We start from the raw sequence: 19,314 nt of genomic DNA on the forward strand, positions 1-19,314 counted from the left end.
AGAGCAGTGCTTTGACTATAAAAGTTTCGATCGCGACACTTGGAGACATAGTACAGTGCAGGAGCCGTAGCAGCCACCAAGTCAGCCAATTCACCAAATCCCAAACCAAGTCCAAGCCAAAATGTTTGCTGTAAGTGAAAAGGATTTTAGGATTAATGTGCTGAGATCACAAAAATACATAAAAAACAATTACTTTAAATGTATTCTAATTTTTAATATAAAAGATTGAAAAAAACTAAAACTATTTGTGACAAATTCCTTGCAAAGTGAAGAATTGTGTTCAATTTTAAATTAACAAATAATATATACAAAAGTAAAAAATGCTCCAAAACTTTTACAAAACTTTAAGGAAAAACCAATTTTTTAACAACTTTTTTTCATGGAAAAAAAAAACTATAATTTTTTTTTAATATATATTAATATTAAATTGGCTAAGTCAAATTAGTAATTTGTGTATTATCCTGTGTTCAACCTCAAATGAATTTCAGCTCGTTTCTCTTTTCATCCTGGGTGTTGGAGCTGCCGCTGCCATCGAGCTGCCGATCAGCCCCATCTACCACTCACCCGCGGCCATTGTAAAGCCCCTGCTGAAGACCATTGAGGTGGAGGCGCCTGCCCACTACGACTTCGCCTACTCGGTGCACGACGAGCACACCGGCGACATCAAGAGCCAGACGGAGTCCAGGAAGGGCGACCAGGTCCAGGGTCAGTACACGCTGGTCGATGCCGATGGATATCTGCGCACCGTGGACTACACCTCGGATGCCCACAACGGATTCAATGCCGTCGTGCGTCGCGATCCTCTGGGCCAAAAGGTGATCAAGGCCGCGCCCATTGCCAAGATCCTGGCACCTGCCCCCCTGCCTCTGGCCTATGCGGCACCCAAGCTCCTCGCCCCCGCCAGACTTCCCCTCGGCATTTACCACTAAGCTCTGGGAAGGATTGATCGAGAGAGATAGCAAACACTGACTTCATCGCATCGACCACGACCTATCCGCATCCGCATCCGCATCTGTATCTGAACTATTGCTCTACTAACCAGACACCTCGTATCGTATCTACCTTCCTCTGTACCTATTTTATTTTCCTACTCTATGATATCTGTACTAAGACTCTTCGGCACCGTGTCATCGAAAGTGCCATAACTCGATGGCTGAGGGCCTCTATCTCATCTATGTAAATACTTTGTGTATATAGAAGGCAATAAATGCATTTTTAGAAAACATACTTTGATCTTTTAAAGATTCTTGATTGAAAATGTAATGGGATTTATGAAAACTATGGTTCGATACTGAAATATTGGCTTACTTTTTGAGCCTTGCTATTAAATTTATCTTATGTTTTGATTTCATTATCACCATCATTTCGCAGAAACATACTTATTTTGTATTGTGATTTGTGATCTTGTTTTAAGTGTTCACATATAAACCAAAACTCAGCCAATATACATAATCTTTATCTTACAAAGATCTTTTAAAGATTTTTAATTGAAAATGTAATAGGATTGCTGGAAACTATGTTCGATTCTAAAATATTGTCTGACTTTTCTTGCTTTAACTGTTCACATATATCTTACAAAAATATGAAATTTTTTATAATTGAAAATACCTATATAGCTATAATAAAATAGTCAGATTGGCCGATATTTTAAGATGTGCTTTTTTATGTTGATAACCAGATAAACTTTTTTTAACTAGATAGGATTTCTTTTAACCGTAACCTTTAGTGTCCTTTCCCATTTCCTTGCAGTAAAACGGTTTGGGTAGATCATGAATCTACTTGAATATTTAAATGAACAGCCTTTCGATTTATTCTATGAATACACATTTTCATCTATCATGGTGGCTTATAGTTAAGGTAGCCAAATCGTGAATCCGGTCAGCTCGTGATATCCTTTGTCACATCCTCTGGAAAACCAATTCAATAGCGAGAAATCGGTTCCCGACGAACTTGAGCATTGAAACCCAACAGCGGATCGGCGGTGTAGTCCACAATGCGTCGGTGACCATCGGGTTCGATGAGGGAGTAGCGCCCCGTTACGTATTCGCCACGTCGGTGCTCGAACTGGTCCTTTACATCGCCGGTGTGGCTGTCGTGGACAGAGTAGTGGAACTCGTATTGTGCGGGACTAGCAATCAGTTCATCGGGATGGCTGACAATAATCCCAGCCTGAACAGCGACGAGGGCGCTCAGGATAAGGCAGAAGCCGATACTAGAATGCTACACAAGGGTTTGTGATATAAAAAGGAGCGGTGTTATCCTCACTTACCAAGACATTCATGACGAAAAAGTACGAGGTGTAATTGGAGCGATGGAGTGCACTCGACTGATGACTAAGAGCTGCACTCAACCCTCTTTTATATGCCGACGCTTGGCCCATTGTCGCAGTGGCCAACTTATGGGAGAAGAAATCGAATACCCCGCACTGCACTCAAGCCTTATGCAACCCATATACCTCTCCCATGGGGGAAATGAAACCAAATCCCCGCACTTGCCTTCAACTTTTGCAATCGATTCAAAACTCACTCGGATTATATTATCGTATAGTAGCTTAAAGTACAACTTAGACTCGAGACTCAAGTTCGTAGGCTACTTTACACAATAGATTAGCTTAATTGTATCACAGCAATAACATTATATCGAGACTAGACTAACTCAACACGCCGATCCGTTGATTCCATGGCTCCATGGCTTGGTAATTTGGATTTGGATTCAGTTTGAAAATACGCAGATCAACAGGCACTTTAATTTACTCCATTCTGTTTCAGGTACAACGGCATTTCGCAAGTCATCTCCTCAGAACTTATTCTCCAGCAGCGATCCTGGGAATAGGATAGAAGGACATTTGAAACTCGAACACTAGAATTTCCTAGCGGTGCTCGAATTTACACTACCATTTGCAAGTTCCAATTGGGTGATTGCTAAGTGACTACTTATTGTGGATTGGGGTATAGTGCTCTCGACTTCTACGCTTGCTGATGACTACCCAAAACCAAGTTACCGTTCTCGGCCACCATCCAAGCCGTTAGCTTCTCGTCCTCCGTTTTGTTGGTCTCATCCCAGGGGAAACTGGCTGCCACCGCGGGTTTCTCCTTTTGAGTGTTTTGAGCTCTGAAATAATGTGGGCCAATGTCAATTCTTTGAATTTAAAAAATAGTAAAATAGTTAATTTAGTACGAGATGTATCTTGCCTAGGTCCATAATACTTTATCGTTTATTGACCTGTATTTGTCAGAGCTAACCAAAGAAATTCCTTTATTCTTAAAGAATCCAAGTTCTCAATATCTGATTAAATAATTCTCAATATCTTAAAACTACACGATTTCTCAGACTAAGATAGCTGAATTACATCTTTACTTAACCCAGGGATATTTTTAATCGGAATAACTATATTAAACACAGTAATCCGGAAATTGATTTTGCCGAAACAGTTAAACATATCTAAAAAATATTTCTGCTTAGCCTTTATCTTTCTAAAAAAGCAGTTCTTTAAAAACCTAAACAAGATACATATCGTACAAATTCCATTAATTGGTGTCTTGCCTACATAGAGGTGTGTTTAGTATAGAAAAGGAGGCAGTTTTCGATAGTATTAAATTAGATAATAATTAAAATCTATTTTACAAGAAATTGTGTAATCAGAGACAGGCAAATTAAAAGTGCTTGACTACAGAGGGGGGACTTCTTACTGAAACTACGAGATCAGCTAGAAATTCCTTCCCCTATTTACGATGATGATATGATGTGGTCTAGAGTCTCTACTGCTACTGATACATATTTACAGCTCAATGGCGAATGTTGGTTTTTACCTTATGGGCCAAAAGCGACATTCTTCATCAATTGAGGGGGAGGACGAGGAGGAGTTATCACTTGGGGCACCCACACAAAGTGTTCAATGTTCAATGACAAGCAAACGAAAACACACAAAACGGCGACAGAGACAACGCGAGAAACAGACAGAGAGAGAATGGAGAAAGGAGAAAGGAGAGAGACAGAGTACAATGTAGAGAGAGACAGGATGCAGATGCAGGGATCATGATCATGAGGATGCAAGGAAGCACGGGTCAGGGTCTACAGGGCATGCAGGCCAGCGCGGATGTCCTCCGCACCAAGGAAAGGATGTCCTTCCCACCCACTTACAGCGAGTCCGCGTGGCTGCCGTTGTTCACCTCCAGGCTGCTCTGGGTGGCCTTCTTCCGCAATCCCGGCCTGGGCAGGAAGCTCTCCCCGAAGAGATCCCGCTCCCGGGTGCCACCGGTTGACGTCGATGTCGACGTCTTGCCGGTCTTGGCCTGCTGCGTGGGTGGCACCGTGTGCGGATACTTCCCGTCGCTATCCGAGTCCATGGACAGCTGTCCGAACAGATCCTCCAGCAGGATGTTGGCCTTGGCATTGCGCTGACGCTTGGCGGAGGTTTTCAGCTTGGAGCTGTGCGGGGGAGATACGGATATACACACGGTGAGGTTGCGCAGGATTCATTTGGGTGCAGTGACAAAACAAGGTGCAGTGCCAGGAGTGCTTAAACTCAGAAAAAAAAAATTATCATGAAATGATCTACAAATCTTTTTTGAATTCTGGTATCCTTTACAAAATGTAATGATTTATAATTTTGTCACAGAAAATATAGATATAGAATGTAGTAAATTAAAAAAAAATTTTTTTTTGATAGCTTGATAGTTTTATAATTTGGAAATATCAACTTAACTGTTCTATTTCTTTTTTAACTTTTGAATTTGTACACTAATTTGACATTAAAATGTAGTATAATTTGCCAGTGATGTAATAAAATTGTCATTAATGTTCTGTACTATGTTTATACAATTTTAAAACTTGTTATTTTACTTTTATTTGAAAAATGTAGGTACATATGTATGTATTAGAAATATTTTCCAAATATCTAATCTAAGATTTCATTTGGAAATCATTTTGTATAAGTGTTTATCAAATATTAAAGGTAAATTAATATAATCGAAATTCGTCTGCAAACTCACCCGAGTATTAGATCCAGATCGTCGGACTTCAGAGCCCCCAACTTGGAGTCCTGGGCCGCAGCTCGCGATCTTCCAGAGAGTCGCAAGGGCGGTGGTCCCGCATCCGGCTGCAGTTGCGGCTGGCGCACAATGAGGCTCGGAGGAGCCTGGCTGGCACTGACCTTGGAGAACACGTTGTACACTTTGGCATCGGGGCCCAGGAGTGATGGCCTGGCCACCGGCACGTAGTAACCACCATTGGGTGCGCCCACCACGAGCTTGGCATTGTTCTTGGCATTCATGTTGGCCGTGTCGTAGCTGAGATGGCTGCCATTGACGTAGATGGCGCCGGCATTCCGGGACGTGGTGGTGCTGAAGGAGACGTTCGGGTGGTGCGCCTGCTGGTGGTGCTGCGATCCAGCCGGCAGTCCGAAGAGCTGCGAGATGTTGCGGTTCAGGTAGATGTCGTTAATGGACTCGCTGCCGTTCGGAATCTGTGGCACCTGTACGCCGTCCGTCGTGGCTCCTCCCAGGCTGGAGGAGTCCGCCAGGGAGCCCGCACCCATCTCGTGGCTGGTCAGGAAGCTCAGCTTCGTTTGGTACTTTCTGGCCATTCCTCCGTTTTTGGCCGCCAGGTTGTTGGTCTTGCCAAGATTGGAGTGGCTATTGATATTGTTGTTGCTCTGGTGGAGCAACTCCGTGACCGCCTGCAGCTTCTCCTGCACCGGAAGCACGTTGTTGGAGACATTCTGAGCCGGGTGGCCATTGGACGCGGCATACTTGGAGCTGAGCCGCACATTCGCCTTGGTGGCCGCCGTGGGCGAGATGCGCTTGAGGGCGTGGAAATACGGATATTTGAGGCTCTGCTGGGCCGTCGGACGCTTGTCGGGGTCGTAGGCCAGCATGTCCTCCAGCAGGTCCAGTCCGTTTTGGCTGCAGCGACTGACGACGCTGCTCAGTGGCACTTTGATGCAGTCCGGGTAGCGGAAGTGGATCATGTTCGCCAGGCGATATCCATCCGGCCAATCGCCCTGAGAGAGAAAAGCAACAAATCAATGGGATGTAGAAGATTGGAGTGGTACTATAACCAGGTTTTGTTACTTCAAGAATAAACTTATGCGGGTATGAAACTATTAAATATAGTCTTGAGCATCCATTCGGAGTTCTTATAAAAAAAAGAAATATTAATTTGTTAAACGGGTTTCAAATATTAAAACAGGAGTCTCGCTTTAATTTGCTCAACATTGAAGTATCATTCAAGTATCATTTAAGCTGAAATTAACTATTAGATTACTTAGGGTTCAGTTGTTATTAAGCCTCAAAAAATTCCTAAAGTTGAAATTAACAAAAGTTTATCTAAGTTAGTTATTTAGTTAGTTTGTTTATTTTTGAATTAGTTATCTACGGGTAAAATTCTTTGAGAATCAATAAAGATTAGACTTGGGACTTTCTTTTACCGCAAAATATAAAATAAATTTATTGCAAATGGGACCCACCTTCTCTGGCGTGCCCAGCACGGAGCAAATCTTAAAGAGCTGATCCACCTCGCTGCTGCCCGGGAAGAGCGGGCGGAAGGTGTAGAGCTCGGCCATGATGCAGCCCATGGCCCAGAGGTCAATGGTGCTGCCGTAGTTGGTGGAGTGCAGGAGTACCTCAGGTGCGCGGTACCAACGCGTCGAGACGTAGTCCGTGAACGGAGGCCGTGATCGGATCTCCCTGGCCAGACCAAAGTCGGCTATCTTGATGAGATCCGGACCGGAGCAGAGCAAGTTCTCCGGTTTCAGGTCGCGGTGAAAAAACCCGTGGCGGTGCATGAATGCCAGGCCAGTCAAAACCTGCAGAAAGAATTTGTAATCAACTTTTATTTTTTTAATTTTAGTTATTAAACTCCTTGAGTCAAGATGGTTTAAAAACAATTGCAAATAAAATCGCCATGGATTTTTTAATAAGATCTACGAATCATATAGGAATACACTCATTTACTCTGAGGGTTTCTTTTGCTATTAACATCCTCAATTATGGTAATTTATGGATCCCAGCTCACCTGAAAGAGAATACTTTTGAGCTCCGGCTCGGGAAGGTGTGTGTCCCGGTCCTTGATCATTTGGTAGAGGTTCTCCTTCATGTACTCGAACACAAAGTACAGAGTGTCATTCTCCCGGATCACCTCCTTGAGCTTGACGATGTTTGGATGAGACAGTTTTTTCAGCGACTGCAGAAGAGCAGAGTTACCCAGGTCAATGAATGTTTAAAGTTAGGACTCCATAGACAAACGCACCTTGACCTCGCGCAGATTCATGGCCTCTTCCCAGGAGTAGTACTTGCGCTTCATGCGCTTTATGGCCACCTTCTCGCCGGTGTCCTTGCGCTGGCCCAGGACCACGGTTCCGTAGGTTCCATCGCCCAACTGGGTCAGCGTGATGTAGCGGTTCATCCTTATTCAGACGGGGGCAGCTCTTCACACATTCTCCGGATGCAACTATAATATAGCGTATAAGGTAAGTACTATACGTGTCACTTAAGGAGGGGTCTTCAATAACTTATGAGTTCCGCCCAAGTGTGCGGACTTCAAGGGAATCACAGTTAAATTAAATGACTGGCAACCTCAAATCGAGTCCAACTTGGACTTTCGTGTGTCTCCATTTTCGGATGCCAGTTCAGCTCAGTTAATTAAAATCAATATATCGATCACGGGCAGCCGGCTAAGAACTTGACCAAATTTATTTAACCCAAAAACGAATTCCCCATCAGGGTCAGCTATAACATGAAATAAAATTAAAGGAAGGGATAGCACCTTTGGACATGATTTATGATTGCCACAAATAGTTTGTTGACTAGCGCCGATACAGTTAACGAGCGATAAGCCATCTATTGCGTTGACTTCAAATTGATTTTTTATTATACGTCTAAGTTTAATATTGTCTTTTTAATCTAAATCTCTGATTTCCACTCAATAGTCATTCTAGATTTAATATTCTATATCAAGTATTTATATTTATCAAGTTAAAATATACAAGTGCAATCGTCACAACATTTGTCTTTCTATATAATATCCATTAAAACAGTAAAATAATCTACTTAGGGCGTTTCTAAGCGTATTAACATTACTTTTAATGTTGCTTATCTTCATTTTTAAAAGCAGGGAGAACAAATATTTAAACTATTCTCAAAAATATGGCTTAGGAGATTTTACTACTTTCTGTTTTAGCGTGGTCGTAAAGTATATTTTTACGTTTCTTACCGATGTCATGGTAGTAATAAACTATCAATATATTAAATGTACATTTTTGAAAGAAGAAATAAGCTATACGAACTGGTGTGCAACTGAAATACAAATTTTTACTATCTATACCTTTTACTAACAAAAATAAAATCACATATCAATTATCTGGTTCCTAAGATTTGAAATATAGTAATCGTATATCTACATATTATATCTAATAAATAATATATATGTGTTTATTGTTAAAAGTTTATTTGTATTAAAGTCTAAGTTAAAGCCTAACGAACTTTGCAAATTTTATTAGCTACCTTCTTAATAATATAAAGAAATCCTTATCCTAATTCCTAATCATTTTCAACCTCTAGAGATAATACTACTTTTTTTTGGAAAACATGACTGAAAGATGCTCGTTTCGTCCTTAAAAATAAATAAGAAAATATTATAATAACTCTAACTCTCATTATTTTTAAAGAAGGATTCACTCCCTTTCATGTTACCTTATATAAGGTATCAACCCTCAAAAAATTATAGTTCTTCAACCCCTGCTTAAATTGGTAATATGTGCCTTTTTAGACTCCTTGGTTATTTGTTATTCATACTTTACACCTGTTCTGAAGAAAATTTAAGTCATAACACATTAGGCAAACACTGGACATAATTAAAAATCAATAATTTATACATTTTTTGGTTGTGCGAAGACCATGTATGAATTAAAAATTGATTTAGTTAATATGACCTGATACTATGATATCCCCTTCCCATTTTCTTCAATAAAGTAAATGCTTGGAACTAGTCAATTTATTTTGCACTCAATTTGGAATATTCATGTGTCGTAATTGGATTGTGGTCACTTGGCGAATTCAGTTCCTTGGGCGATAATTTATTCATTGTATGCGAACCGTTCCCACCTTCAATATCCCATTTAGATGTATATATGTATCACACAATGGATTGTTTTGGTTTGAAGTTTCGGTGGAAGGGGCGGTCTCGGGGCAACTGAAGCCACGTTTCGACCTGGCTTTTTCTTGAATTCTGCGTCACAGCCTTGAACCACTCACATTTGACTCACTTAAACTCTAGGCACGCACATCCGACGCCCGATTAGCCGATTACTATATGCACTACTATATCCGATAAGCGACTTTTTGCACCGTGTACAAGCAAACAAACAAACTTTAATGTTCGGGGTCACTTTATCGATTGAACTGGTGGTTGACAAAAAGACCTCTCGGTCTTCTTTTCATTCTGAACTAGCACTAGAAGATGGATGAACACGGGGTTCCATGTTACACATACCCTAATCGCATTTGCATTTGAATCAGAGATCTCTTGATTTTATGTGTTAGTCCGAATTGAGTGGGATTTATGACTGCTCCCTATGCGGATATCCTCGCGGAACAGAAGTTTATTTGATAAGCAAACACTAACAACTGACAGGCCCGATATCCACAACAACGAGACGAGCCAAGCAACCGCAGCCCAAAGTAGACCACCCTTCGGATCCGGGAGAGAAAGCTAGAGAGCCGAAGGTCCCCGAGCCGGCTGAATGGGTATCCGGCTGCGGTTCCACTTGCTCCCGAAGTCTTTGAGGGTGGAATACGAGCGACGGTTACTAGGCAGGGCCATGTTTTGTGGGTTGTCCCTGGCAACCCCGGCTCGAGTCCGTTTGGGGACCACGCGGATTAATCGTATATCCTGCTAGAGCCAATGGACAACACAATGGACGAGCCGGTCATCAATCAGTCAGGTGAGAGTGCAGCGGAGGAGAAGGAGGAGGAGGAGCCCCTGAGGGGCTTCCTGGAGGAGATCAACTGCCCGGAACCAGGCATCATAGATCGCCAAATGATAGAAACCGCCTTTTTGGAGGAGGGTCAAAAGGGAGAGGCAAGGCGTCTCCACCAACTAGAACCAGTCGTCTATGATCGCATCACCACCATGCGCTTAGAATTCAAGAGTAAGTGTTAGAATTCAAGAGTAATGCAAAGTAAGCTTGACCTAAGGACTTATCATGCAGACATCCTGCGGATTGATCACCTTTGGATGATGCCCAATCTTACTAAGCTCTGCTTGAACTGCAACAAAATCGAAGTCATCGAGCATCTGGAAATGCTAACTGCCCTCAAAGATCTAAATCTCAGCTTTAACTACATCACACGGATTGAGAACCTGGAAACACTGGTCAACTTGGAAAAACTTTCCCTATTTAGCAATCGTATCCGGAGAATCGAGAACATACAAACATTGGAGAATCTCGTTATTCTCAGCATTGGCAACAATCTCATCGACACGGTAGATGGGGTAAGGTTTTAAGAAATTAAAGTTAATTTAGTCTTTTTAATCATGATATTTAAGATATATAGAATATTTTTTAATAGTTATAATTAGAACAAAAGTAAATGAAGACAAAGGAATTGTAACAACAAGTAATGTTAAAACAAAAGCTAAGGGGTCTTCTAAAAGTCATTTGAAAGTAAAATTCAGAATGTGTCGAAATATATTTATAAATTAAAGTAATTTTTTTGTGTGCTTATTCCAGATTGAACGGTTACGTTTTGTGAGCAGCCTTAAAGTGCTCAACCTAGAGGGTAATCCCATTGCTAAGCTGCCGGATTTCCCACTTTCCCTCTATGTAACTGCCATCCTGCCCCAGTTGAACTACTACGAATACGTTTTTATCAAGGCAGAAGTGAGGGAGGAGGCCCAAAAGCGTTTCTAGTAAGTGGTCGCTTCCTGCTTTAGCTATCCCAAGAGTAATGATTTTCTCCAACCATTAAAGTCGCGAGTTGCGCGAAATCGAGGACAAACAGGAGCGCGAAATCCAAGGCTTGGAAACGGAGGCACGGGAAATGGCCGAAGCTGACAGGCTGGCCTCGAGTTTTGTGGAGCATCTGGATGGTCAGCAGCTGTACGAGTCCTTGTGGCGAGACGACGAGGACGGTCGCATCCTGATGTTGGTGGGGGCACAAGCACAGGAGCTCTATGAGGAGTATTCCAAGGATGTGCACGAGCTCACCCAGCAGATCTACCGCCTGGGCTTGGAGCGCTACGGTGAGCGGGATGAAGAGATTCGCGACTTCAAGGCCAGCCTGCATGAAGGACAGGAGGAGCTGCAAGCCCAGGGACAACGACAAATCGAGAAGTTCCTCCAATACAAGGAACAAACTTTCGACCAGATGCGGCTGAAATGGAGAGAACTGGACCAACGCGACGAAGACTTGGAGGATTTACAAGCCCAGTTGGATACCCTGAATGCCAATTTTGAGGATGCCCTGAACGAGATGTGGGAAAGTCTTATGGCTCAGGAGCTTCATCTCCACGAGGCTGTTGAGGTGAACTGAAGATGGTACTCTTGGTTTGTTTGCCCAAATAACACAAATTTGCTCGACAGGATTCCACGCTGAATTTCAATCGCACGATTTCGGAGCTAATGGCCAGCTTCGTGGAGCAGGCTCAAGTGATCTTCCAGCAGCTGCGAGATCTTTGCAGTCACTTTGCCGACAACATGACGGAGATTGTGACCCACTTCCTCTCCAGCAAGCTTAGTCGCAATGAGCAAAGCGCCATTCCCAAAGAGCTGAGAAAGTGTGTGGATGATCGCGAGGCAGTCCTTCAGCTAGTGGAAAGCATGAGGGCATCCCATACTTCGCGGGTGGATGAGCGCGAGGATCGCATGGCTCAACGCAGCAGGGAGTTTATAGATGACATGATGTTGAAGCTTGAAAAGTGGGTTCCCTACCGATTTCAAAGGGAAGTATCAATAAGATCCGTTTCTTTACAGCAAAGAAGTAGACCGACATCGTGCCAAGATTCTAGAGATCAACTCATTTATGGAAATGATGACAGAGGCTTTGGCCAACCTGCCGGAGGAATTGCACCGGGAAGCCCCTTCGGATTAACAACTTTAATACCCATATACATATATAATAAATGCAATTTCATCACCTAGCTTTAGAAGCCCCTCTATTTCCTACTTTTAAGGCCCTTGAGGTGATTGCAAAGTCCCTCCTGGAAAAGTGGAGAAGTGACGTAGTCCACGCACTCCTTCAGATCGCCGGCCCGATCCTTTAGCAGCTCCTGCACATCTGGTTCACGGCACATTCGCTTGGTTAAGGTCCTGGCCAGTGGATTAGCCTTGTCGAAAGTGGCTATAAAGGCGGCGCACTTGGACAGCGCCTCCTCCTTACTGCACACGACCTCGTCGACGAGACCCACCTCCAAGGCTTCCTCGGCGGGGAAGAGCTTACCTTGGTTCAAAGCGCGCTCGACAATCCGGCGGGGCAAAACGCTCTGGTACGAGAGCATCATCCACTTAGAGATGACGAAACTGAAACGGGTGGCATGGATTCCGATGAACCGATTTTGAAGCATCACCCGGTACTCGCAGGCAGTGGCCAAAACACAGCCGGCGGCAGGAGCATGTCCCTGGAATATAAATTATTTGATAGACGTATATTTCTATCCCCACAGTTGGACTTACATTAATAGCTGCCGCTGTGGGAATACCACAAAGATGGAGGGCCAGCCACAAATCCTGAAAACGGGTCCAGAATAACCGTAAGCGCTCCACTTCCGGATTCAGAAGCTCATTGAGATCAAGGCCAGCGGAGAAGACCTTGTCATTGCTCTGTAAAATATGAGGTACTTATGATATGTGATTGTTTTTACGGAGCCTCAACCCACCGAGGTCAGGATAAGGCCGCGACTCCTGTTGCTCTCGATCTCATTGATCGAATCGATGAGGTCGTGCATCAAATCCATGGTCAGAGTGTTCACCGGCGGCAGATTCATCGATAGAGTAGCGATTCCACTCTTATCATCGACCTCTATAGTGGTCAGCTTTGAGTTAGCCCCTTGTGTGAGGGATCGCAGGGATTGCCCCCCGCAAAGGATGGGTTTCATCCGGCGGGCTGTTTCTATCAGTCTGTTACGCAACATTACGATGACTTCGGATTTGGAGCAGCAATCACGCACTGAGCGGCAGGCAGGAATTTAAACAAATTAACCTGTTTATCATATATAAAGTCGAGTTGCGAACCAAAAAAAAACAAACACTCAAGCCGAAACGATCAGCTGGTTAAGCATTTCCAGGCGAAGTTCACACGGAGCCAGAAAATCGCGATCAAACGATTCGGAGTCGCTCCTCGTCCGTATTATACATTTCCAGGATGTCCAGCCCAGCTGAAAACACATTGGAACTTGCCTGCAAATAATTGAAATATTATTCACATAATTCTTTATGAAATGGAACCACTTACGGAGGTTAAAATGAGGCCCCGGCTCTTGTTGTTTTCGATTTCGCTGATGGAAGACTGCAGGTCCAATAATAATTGTACGTTTTGGCTATTGACCGGAGGCCGATTCATTGTAAGGGTAGCAATTCCGGTCTTGTCGTTAACCTCCACTGTGGTCAACTTTGTGGCAGTGGACATCAGTCTTTTTTGACCCCCGCGGACCAAAAATCTCAAAAGATTCAGGTGCAACATTTTTCTTGATATGTATAAAATTTGACCTTTGTACTGGTTTCGGTTTTTTTAAGTTGTTAAGTTGTTATTATCTAAAAGTTGTCCAATAATTAAAAATTGACCTAATACAGACGTATTATAATTAAGTTTAACAATTCTTATCAACAGCTGCTAAATAACTACTGATCTTCGATGGAAAATTTCCAGCCAATTGTTATCATCTATCGAGCTGACCGGTTGTGAATTATCGAATACAATCAACTTCAAATACCGATTTCAACAGTAAAAACACGTAAAACAATGGTGAACTATCTAGTAAAGCATTTTTAGTACAGATTGTATCTAGACTCTTTAGACTTTACTACAAAACAGATTAATATATAACATGTGGGTTAAAAGAGGCATTAAATTGTAAATTAGTTTACTTTTATTGTTAATTATACATAAATTTCTGTATTCAATAAAAAACTTAAATTAAGCGAAAATATAAAAAATTTATTAATTGGATTTAAAATGCTTTTATTACTAATAAAAAGTATTAAATCTTTTAATTATTGCTTTTTGGCCTTCTTCTTGAGGCCCTCAAGATAAATGCCCAGACCCTTCTGCACGGCAGGTTGGTTAACAAAGAAAAGGAACTTCTCCAGATCGTCCTTCCGCCCGTCCTCCAGTTGCCGAAGATCAGCAGCCCGGAATTGTTGCTTGGTTAATGACCTAGCCAGGGGATTGACCTTGGCAAAGGTGCCAATGAAGGCGCTGCACTTTTCAATGGCTTCCTCCTTACTGTTGGCAGTCTCATCTATGAGGCCCACCTTTAGGGCTTCCTCTGTGGTGAACATGCGTCCCTGGTTGAGGGCACGCTCCGCCTCCCGTTGTGGCAAGACGCTCAGGAAGGTAGCCATGAACCACTTGGGTGCCACAATACCCAGTTGTGTTTCATTCAGGCCGATCGTGAATTTTGGGACCATGACCCGATACTCGCAAGAAGTCGCCAGTAAACATCCGCCGGCGGGGGAGTGGCCCTAAGTAAATGAAGAAAACCAGTTAAAAATTGTCCTTGCAGCTTCCGAGGTACCCACATTGATGGCTGCTGCTGTGGGTACACTGCTGCCGTACAGTGCTAGCCAAGTCTCCTGGAGTTGAGTCCAGAAGGCTCGAATCCTGTCCTTATCCGGTTTGTACATCTCCAAGATATCCAAGCCAGCGGAGAATATTGTGGAGCTGGACTACGGGAGTGTAATTAATGTATTTAAGTTCCATTCAACTATAAGTCATACGTACCGAGGTTAGAATGAGCCCGCGGCTTTTGTTGCCTTCGATTTCATCAATAGAGCTCTTCAGATCCTGCAGCAGTTCCAAGTTCAGGCCATTTACGGGTGGCCGGTTCATTGTGAGGGTGGCGATTCCGGTCTTGTCGTTGACCTCCACTGTGGTCAACTTTGTGCCAGTGGACATCAGGCGGTTGGAGCCACTACGGGCCACCAAACTCAGGACTTTCGAACGCAGCATTATAAGCTAAAATGAGCAAAAGACGTAAACAACTGTGAGTGACCTTTGGACGGATGCCGGTTTCTCCTTTATTACTTAAGTTTCTTAAGATGTGAACAAATTGATATGTAATTCGGATTAATTATTAAAATTATTAATAAACAAAAAACTCTAAGTCTGAAGATGTTTTTGTGTTCACCTATTATTATTATTTAAACGGAGAAATTTTAATAAGCAAACGCAGCTGCCGCAGAACCTGTTGCGCTATCGATAGTCAGTGGTGTGTCAAAGGGGGGTAAACGGACAATCGGCTTACCGCACATTCTTAGACATCTTCTTCTTTTTTTTCTGAATTCTTAATCTATCCAAAAAATTGTATACACCTAAGGGCAATATAAAAGTGAATTTTGTGTAATTTTCATTGCTAATTAAAACCACAATTGAACAACTTTTTTATTTGATTTGCACAGTAAATGTTGCTTTGCTAGCGTTACAAATTTAATGTTTAACTTGTTGCGCAGGGGTAATACTAATTTACAAAATATAATAATAAAACACTCACTTTTTTATAAAAAACTACACAGTTTTAAGTAAAAAGTTAAATTTGTCTAAAACTACTGACAAAATTTTTGGGCCCGATGCTTAAATTCATTAAAATAATTGTACAATAAAAATCAAATGGTTTAATATACATAGTTTTATTTGTGTTTGCAAATATAAGCTTTGTATATAAATTCGATGTAAAATCAATCCATAATTTCTATGGGATTTTGAAACTTCGCTAAAATTTGTATTTTCCAACTTTATTTGAACCTATTATAAAAGATTTCACTTCCGCGCCACAGAGTCGATAGACGATATCGCCCATCAATTACCAGGGCTGCCATTGACAGCCGCATTGCAACCCTGCCTTTTGACGTTTACACGTCACAATTCGTCGGTGCCGAAAGCAACTAGCATTCTTGCATTCGTGTACACCTCACCTCAGTCTTTGCCTCGTCTCCGCTTTGTAGCTACTTTCTCCACGAAAAACCAACGAAAAATGGGCTCCGGCAAGCAACAGAAAGTGCAGTCCTCTGGCTTCACCAAGGAGGAGGAACTGCTGCTGCAGGACTTCAGCCGCAACGTCAGCACCAAGTCCTCGGCGCTCTTCTACGGCAATGCGTTCATCGTGTCGGCGGTGCCAATCTGTGAGTAAAGTGACACGTTGTATGTTTTGGGACACTTGATGAATGGAAGTGGTGCTTTGCAGGGCTCTTCTGGCGCATCCACAACATGGATCTGTGGCCCAGCTCCATCCTGTTTGTCCTGGTGACGGCTGCTAGCACTTATTTGATGGCCACCGCCTACAAGAACATCAAGTTCCAGCTGAAGCACAAGATCGCCGGCCGCAGGGAGGAGGCGGTGACCCGCGAGGTCAATCGCCAGGTGGGCGATGACAAGAAGGTCACGCGCAAGGAGAAGGACGAGCGCATCCTGTGGAAGAAGAACGAGGTGGCCGACTACGAAGCCACCACCTTCTCCATCTTCTACAACAACGCCATCTACCTGGCCGTGATTATCTTCATCAGCTTCTTCATCTTGAAGAACTCGACGCCATTCATCAACTATATCTTTTCGGTGGGCATCGCTAGCGGCGCCCTGGCGCTTTTCTCTACCAGCGCCCAGACGAACTGAGCAAATGCGACCCCATGTCATCCCAAGTTCATGTACTCGTAATGTAAGGCCCTTCAAGAGATTTCCTGGGAAACCGGGCTGGTCCCCTTTTCATCCGCCAGCCCCATCCCGATCGGCATTTTTAGCAGCGCGAGCATAGAAATTTTATAGTATAAACACCAACTTGTTGTCTTTCTTGTAGAAAGCTGATCAACTTCCATTCGCAGATGATTTAATAAATTGTAAAGTTAAAATAATCTCTTTATTACTATCGGGAGAGTTTCAAAGCGGAATTTGTAGCACTAATTTAGTTGTAAATGCAGGGTGAGTTCCAGAGCTGTGGGATTAGACAGCCTCCAGGAGCAAGGCAATGCCCTGACCACCTCCAATGCAGGCGGATCCAATACCGTACTTCAGCTTCTTGCGCCTGGGAAAATAAATAGATTATATAACAAGACATGATAAGGTGTAGGCCTACGAAAACTCACTGCAACTCGTGAACTAGGTGACCAGTGATGCGGGAGCCACTGGCTCCCAGGGGGTGGCCTAGAGCAATGGCGCCACCATTCACATTCAGCTTGGAGGGATCCAGTTTCAGGGCATCGGCACAGGCCAGTGTTTGGGCGGCAAAGGCCTCGTTGATCTGTAAGGTTTAGAGTTTATTTCCGATTTTAAAATTAAAAGTTAAAGTCGATTACCTCAATCAGATCAATGTCCTCCAGTTTCTTGCCAGAAACCTTCAGGACATTCTGAATGGCGGGCACTGGACCAATACCCATGATCTCTGGCTTAACACCAACAAAGGAGAAAGCCACCAGACGGGCCAGAGGCTTCAGGTTGTACTCCTTGAGGGCCTCCTCCGAGGCCACAATCACAGCTGAGGCTCCATCACAGATTCCGGAGGCGGTTCCGGCCGTCACAATTCCGTTCTTCTTGAAGAGCGAAGGCAGCTTGTTCAGACCCTCGATGGTGGTCTTGGGACGAGGGTGCTCGTCTACCACAAAGTCTACCTCCTTGCCTTTGACCTTCAGTTTGATTGGGGTGATCTCGGCATCGAAGGCGCCCTCTTTCTGGCCCTTCTCCCAGTTTTTCTGGGACAACAGCGAGAACTCATCCACGCGCTCCCTGGTGATCTTGTACTGTTCGGCAAGGTTCTCGGCGGTCAGCGCCATGGGAAGCTTGCAGTAAGTATCGGTGAGTCCAGCCCACAGGGCGTCCTCCAAGTTATAGTTGGCACCCAAAGTCGTGCCGAAGCGAATGTTACGGGCGATGAAGGGACTCTGCGACATGTTCTCAACACCACCGGTGAGAGCCACCTTGGCACCCCCAACTAGGATGTCCTGGGCTCCGTTGACGATCGACTGGAAGCCGGAACCGCACAGTCGGTTGATGCCGAGGGCGGGTTTCTCGATGGGCACGCCGCAGTTCAGACCCACATGGCGGGGTACGTAAATTCCATCCGTGGAGGAGGACTGCGAGGTAAAAGAGGTGGAATTTTTTTTTTACCTCCTTGTGTATTGAGTTGTAACTTAATTAAAAATAAAAATAAATTATATTGTATTTCTTACCTAAACATTAATTCTTTTTTTCTTACTTTAAATCTAAGCCAAACCTTGACCTCAATCAAACCGTCTTTATTAGAATAGATATACATATGTACATACATATGTATAACGACTGCAGACTTTTACGTATGTACATTTTAGGTTCATAATACACTTAATATAGTGTAATCCTTCGGATTATGTTAATGTTTCAAAGGTAAAGATAAAATATATCTTAAAATGCTTTTGTAAACTGAACATATAGTCACATAGTACTTACCGCAATCACATTTCCGACGATGACGGTGTCCACTTGCTCTCCTTTAAGACCAGCGGCATCCAGAGCAGCCTTGGCCGCAGTGGTTTGCAGCTGGGTCTGGTTGATGCCCTTCAAGGATCCACCGAAGGTTCCAAAGGCCGTGCGCTTGGCAGCCACAATATAGATACCTTATATAGGACAGACAATCGTACAGATGTAGAACATACATATAATGTGCGTAGGCAAAGAGTGATAGCACAAATTTAGCAATAAACGAAAGCGGATTTTTGTTTTCGATTCAACAGGTCCAAAGTGCAACCGGCTCAGTGCGGGGGGGTAGCATCAGATAAGACATCAACAGGTCCAAAGTTCAGACTGCTAACCAAGATCATTTCGCACCTAGAAGGGTTGAGTATTGTCATATCCAGATGGGTGCACAAATTTACCTTTAGTTGCTGCAGACATTTTGTGATTTTTTCACTTTTATTAAAATAAAAAATAATTTAATACAAGAAAAAGCGACTACCGCGTTGCAATAACTCTCGACTTCTGGTCGCGACTCGCCGCTATCGCCGACATATTATTGGATGAAAGCTCTAAAGCTTTTCCCGGCGTTTCTCTGGTAAAAAAGAGACAAGCCCACAAAACTTCAGCTGTAGTATGCACTGCGCAAAAATGGTGGTTATACTTTGTGGCTTTCAGCGAGTCGATT

The 19,314-nt window shown here is 43.4% G+C and overlaps 9 protein-coding genes across 10 annotated transcripts; 3 read left to right on the top strand and 6 right to left on the bottom strand.

Moving 5' to 3' along the window:
• Positions 1-63: 63 nt before the first annotated feature.
• Positions 64-1,035, top strand: LOC108044538 (larval cuticle protein A2B). Its single transcript, XM_017123579.1, has 2 exons — positions 64-130; positions 489-1,035. The coding sequence occupies exons 1-2, from the start codon at positions 122-124 to the stop codon at positions 927-929; spliced, it is 450 nt and encodes a 149-aa protein (XP_016979068.1). The 5' UTR covers positions 64-121; the 3' UTR covers positions 930-1,035.
• Positions 1,036-1,786: 751 nt separating this feature from the next.
• LOC108044531 (larval cuticle protein A2B) lies at positions 1,787-2,780 on the bottom strand. Its single transcript, XM_017123573.1, has 3 exons — positions 2,754-2,780; positions 2,270-2,395; positions 1,787-2,220 (listed from the first exon to the last, which is right to left on the bottom strand). Exons 1-3 carry the CDS (start codon positions 2,778-2,780, stop codon positions 1,921-1,923), a joined length of 453 nt encoding a protein of 150 aa, XP_016979062.1. The 3' UTR covers positions 1,787-1,920.
• Positions 2,533-9,504, bottom strand: LOC108044535 (cyclin-dependent kinase F-4). Its single transcript, XM_017123576.1, has 8 exons — positions 9,490-9,504; positions 7,249-7,449; positions 7,015-7,182; positions 6,467-6,805; positions 4,992-6,001; positions 4,141-4,428; positions 2,895-3,111; positions 2,533-2,822 (listed from the first exon to the last, which is right to left on the bottom strand). The coding sequence occupies exons 2-7, from the start codon at positions 7,402-7,404 to the stop codon at positions 2,967-2,969; spliced, it is 2,106 nt and encodes a 701-aa protein (XP_016979065.1). The 5' UTR covers positions 7,405-7,449; positions 9,490-9,504; the 3' UTR covers positions 2,533-2,822; positions 2,895-2,966.
• A 155-nt stretch (positions 9,505-9,659) lies between these two features.
• On the top strand, positions 9,660-12,089 carry LOC108044565 (dynein regulatory complex subunit 3). Its single transcript, XM_017123618.2, has 6 exons — positions 9,660-10,147; positions 10,208-10,491; positions 10,730-10,908; positions 10,970-11,522; positions 11,582-11,916; positions 11,972-12,089. Exons 1-6 carry the CDS (start codon positions 9,901-9,903, stop codon positions 12,087-12,089), a joined length of 1,716 nt encoding a protein of 571 aa, XP_016979107.1. The 5' UTR covers positions 9,660-9,900.
• LOC108044566 (enoyl-CoA delta isomerase 1, mitochondrial) lies at positions 12,080-13,878 on the bottom strand. Its single transcript, XM_017123619.2, has 4 exons — positions 13,449-13,878; positions 12,874-13,393; positions 12,671-12,817; positions 12,080-12,615 (listed from the first exon to the last, which is right to left on the bottom strand). Exons 2-4 carry the CDS (start codon positions 13,126-13,128, stop codon positions 12,154-12,156), a joined length of 864 nt encoding a protein of 287 aa, XP_016979108.1. The 5' UTR covers positions 13,129-13,393; positions 13,449-13,878; the 3' UTR covers positions 12,080-12,153.
• Positions 13,313-13,676, bottom strand: LOC108044532 (enoyl-CoA delta isomerase 1, mitochondrial-like). Its single transcript, XM_017123574.1, has 2 exons — positions 13,449-13,676; positions 13,313-13,393 (listed from the first exon to the last, which is right to left on the bottom strand). Exons 1-2 carry the CDS (start codon positions 13,674-13,676, stop codon positions 13,313-13,315), a joined length of 309 nt encoding a protein of 102 aa, XP_016979063.1.
• A 251-nt stretch (positions 13,879-14,129) lies between the features above and the next one.
• Positions 14,130-15,422, bottom strand: LOC108044567 (enoyl-CoA delta isomerase 1, mitochondrial). Of its 2 annotated transcripts, none has more exons than XM_017123620.2 (4): positions 15,343-15,422; positions 14,937-15,170; positions 14,735-14,881; positions 14,130-14,677 (listed from the first exon to the last, which is right to left on the bottom strand). In XM_017123620.2, the coding sequence occupies exons 2-4, from the start codon at positions 15,162-15,164 to the stop codon at positions 14,207-14,209; spliced, it is 846 nt and encodes a 281-aa protein (XP_016979109.1). In that variant the 5' UTR covers positions 15,165-15,170; positions 15,343-15,422; the 3' UTR covers positions 14,130-14,206. The 2 variants fall into 2 exon arrangements, with proteins under 2 accessions (XP_016979109.1, XP_016979110.1); XM_017123621.2 differs by having other exon boundaries at positions 15,240-15,351.
• Positions 15,423-16,068: 646 nt separating this feature from the next.
• LOC108044554 (translocon-associated protein subunit gamma) lies at positions 16,069-17,053 on the top strand. The gene is made up of 2 exons (XM_017123600.2): positions 16,069-16,333; positions 16,396-17,053. The coding sequence occupies exons 1-2, from the start codon at positions 16,186-16,188 to the stop codon at positions 16,818-16,820; spliced, it is 573 nt and encodes a 190-aa protein (XP_016979089.1). The 5' UTR covers positions 16,069-16,185; the 3' UTR covers positions 16,821-17,053.
• LOC108044553 (3-ketoacyl-CoA thiolase, mitochondrial) lies at positions 17,043-19,188 on the bottom strand. Its single transcript, XM_017123599.1, has 5 exons — positions 19,049-19,188; positions 18,624-18,790; positions 17,498-18,271; positions 17,288-17,442; positions 17,043-17,226 (listed from the first exon to the last, which is right to left on the bottom strand). Exons 1-5 carry the CDS (start codon positions 19,065-19,067, stop codon positions 17,145-17,147), a joined length of 1,197 nt encoding a protein of 398 aa, XP_016979088.1. The 5' UTR covers positions 19,068-19,188; the 3' UTR covers positions 17,043-17,144.
• Between the last annotated feature and the right edge of the window lie 126 nt (positions 19,189-19,314).

The sequence above is a fragment of the Drosophila rhopaloa genome, unplaced genomic scaffold (assembly GCF_018152115.1).
Source record: "Drosophila rhopaloa isolate 14029-0021.01 unplaced genomic scaffold, ASM1815211v1 contig_2, whole genome shotgun sequence".
NCBI lineage: Eukaryota > Metazoa > Arthropoda > Insecta > Diptera > Drosophilidae > Drosophila > Drosophila rhopaloa.

Bases quoted from the DNA above. Each gene is read 5' to 3' on its own strand.
- LOC108044567 (XM_017123620.2), bottom strand. From the start codon at position 15,164: ATGCTGCGTTCGAAAGTCCTGAGTTTGGTGGCCCGTAGTGGCTCCAAC. The intron at 14,882-14,936 runs GTACGTATGACT...ACACTCCCGTAG, and splicing joins GCGGGCTCATTCTAACCTCG to TCCAGCTCCACAATATTCTC. The intron at 14,678-14,734 runs GTGGGTACCTCG...TCATTTACTTAG, and splicing joins CCACAGCAGCAGCCATCAAT to GGCCACTCCCCCGCCGGCGG.
- LOC108044554 (XM_017123600.2), top strand. From the start codon at position 16,186: ATGGGCTCCGGCAAGCAACAGAAAGTGCAGTCCTCTGGCTTCACCAAG. The intron at 16,334-16,395 runs GTGAGTAAAGTG...GGTGCTTTGCAG, and splicing joins CGTGTCGGCGGTGCCAATCT to GGCTCTTCTGGCGCATCCAC.
- LOC108044531 (XM_017123573.1), bottom strand. From the start codon at position 2,780: ATGCCGTTGTACCTGAAACAGAATGGA. The intron at 2,396-2,753 runs GTAAATTAAAGT...TTCTCCCATAAG, and splicing joins TGTACCTGAAACAGAATGGA to TTGGCCACTGCGACAATGGG. The intron at 2,221-2,269 runs GTAAGTGAGGAT...ACCCTTGTGTAG, and splicing joins TTTTCGTCATGAATGTCTTG to CATTCTAGTATCGGCTTCTG.
- LOC108044566 (XM_017123619.2), bottom strand. From the start codon at position 13,128: ATGTTGCGTAACAGACTGATAGAAACAGCCCGCCGGATGAAACCCATC. The intron at 12,818-12,873 runs GTGGGTTGAGGC...CATATTTTACAG, and splicing joins GCGGCCTTATCCTGACCTCG to AGCAATGACAAGGTCTTCTC. The intron at 12,616-12,670 runs GTAAGTCCAACT...TTTATATTCCAG, and splicing joins CCACAGCGGCAGCTATTAAT to GGACATGCTCCTGCCGCCGG.
- LOC108044535 (XM_017123576.1), bottom strand. From the start codon at position 7,404: ATGAACCGCTACATCACGCTGACCCAGTTGGGCGATGGAACCTACGGA. The intron at 6,806-7,014 runs GTGAGCTGGGAT...TTCTTTCTGCAG, and splicing joins TCAAAAGTATTCTCTTTCAG to GTTTTGACTGGCCTGGCATT. The intron at 6,002-6,466 runs GTGGGTCCCATT...TTTCTCTCTCAG, and splicing joins TGCTGGGCACGCCAGAGAAG to GGCGATTGGCCGGATGGATA.
- LOC108044532 (XM_017123574.1), bottom strand. From the start codon at position 13,676: ATGTTGCACCTGAATCTTTTGAGATTTTTGGTCCGCGGGGGTCAAAAA. The intron at 13,394-13,448 runs GTAAGTGGTTCC...AATTATTTGCAG, and splicing joins GGGGCCTCATTTTAACCTCC to GCAAGTTCCAATGTGTTTTC.
- LOC108044553 (XM_017123599.1), bottom strand. The intron at 18,272-18,623 runs GTAAGTACTATG...TTTACCTCGCAG, and splicing joins TCGTCGGAAATGTGATTGCG to TCCTCCTCCACGGATGGAAT. The intron at 17,227-17,287 runs GTGAGTTTTCGT...TTATTTTCCCAG, and splicing joins CACCTAGTTCACGAGTTGCA to GCGCAAGAAGCTGAAGTACG.
- LOC108044565 (XM_017123618.2), top strand. From the start codon at position 9,901: ATGGACAACACAATGGACGAGCCGGTCATCAATCAGTCAGGTGAGAGT. The intron at 10,909-10,969 runs GTAAGTGGTCGC...CAACCATTAAAG, and splicing joins GAGGCCCAAAAGCGTTTCTA to TCGCGAGTTGCGCGAAATCG. The intron at 11,917-11,971 runs GTGGGTTCCCTA...GTTTCTTTACAG, and splicing joins ATGATGTTGAAGCTTGAAAA to CAAAGAAGTAGACCGACATC.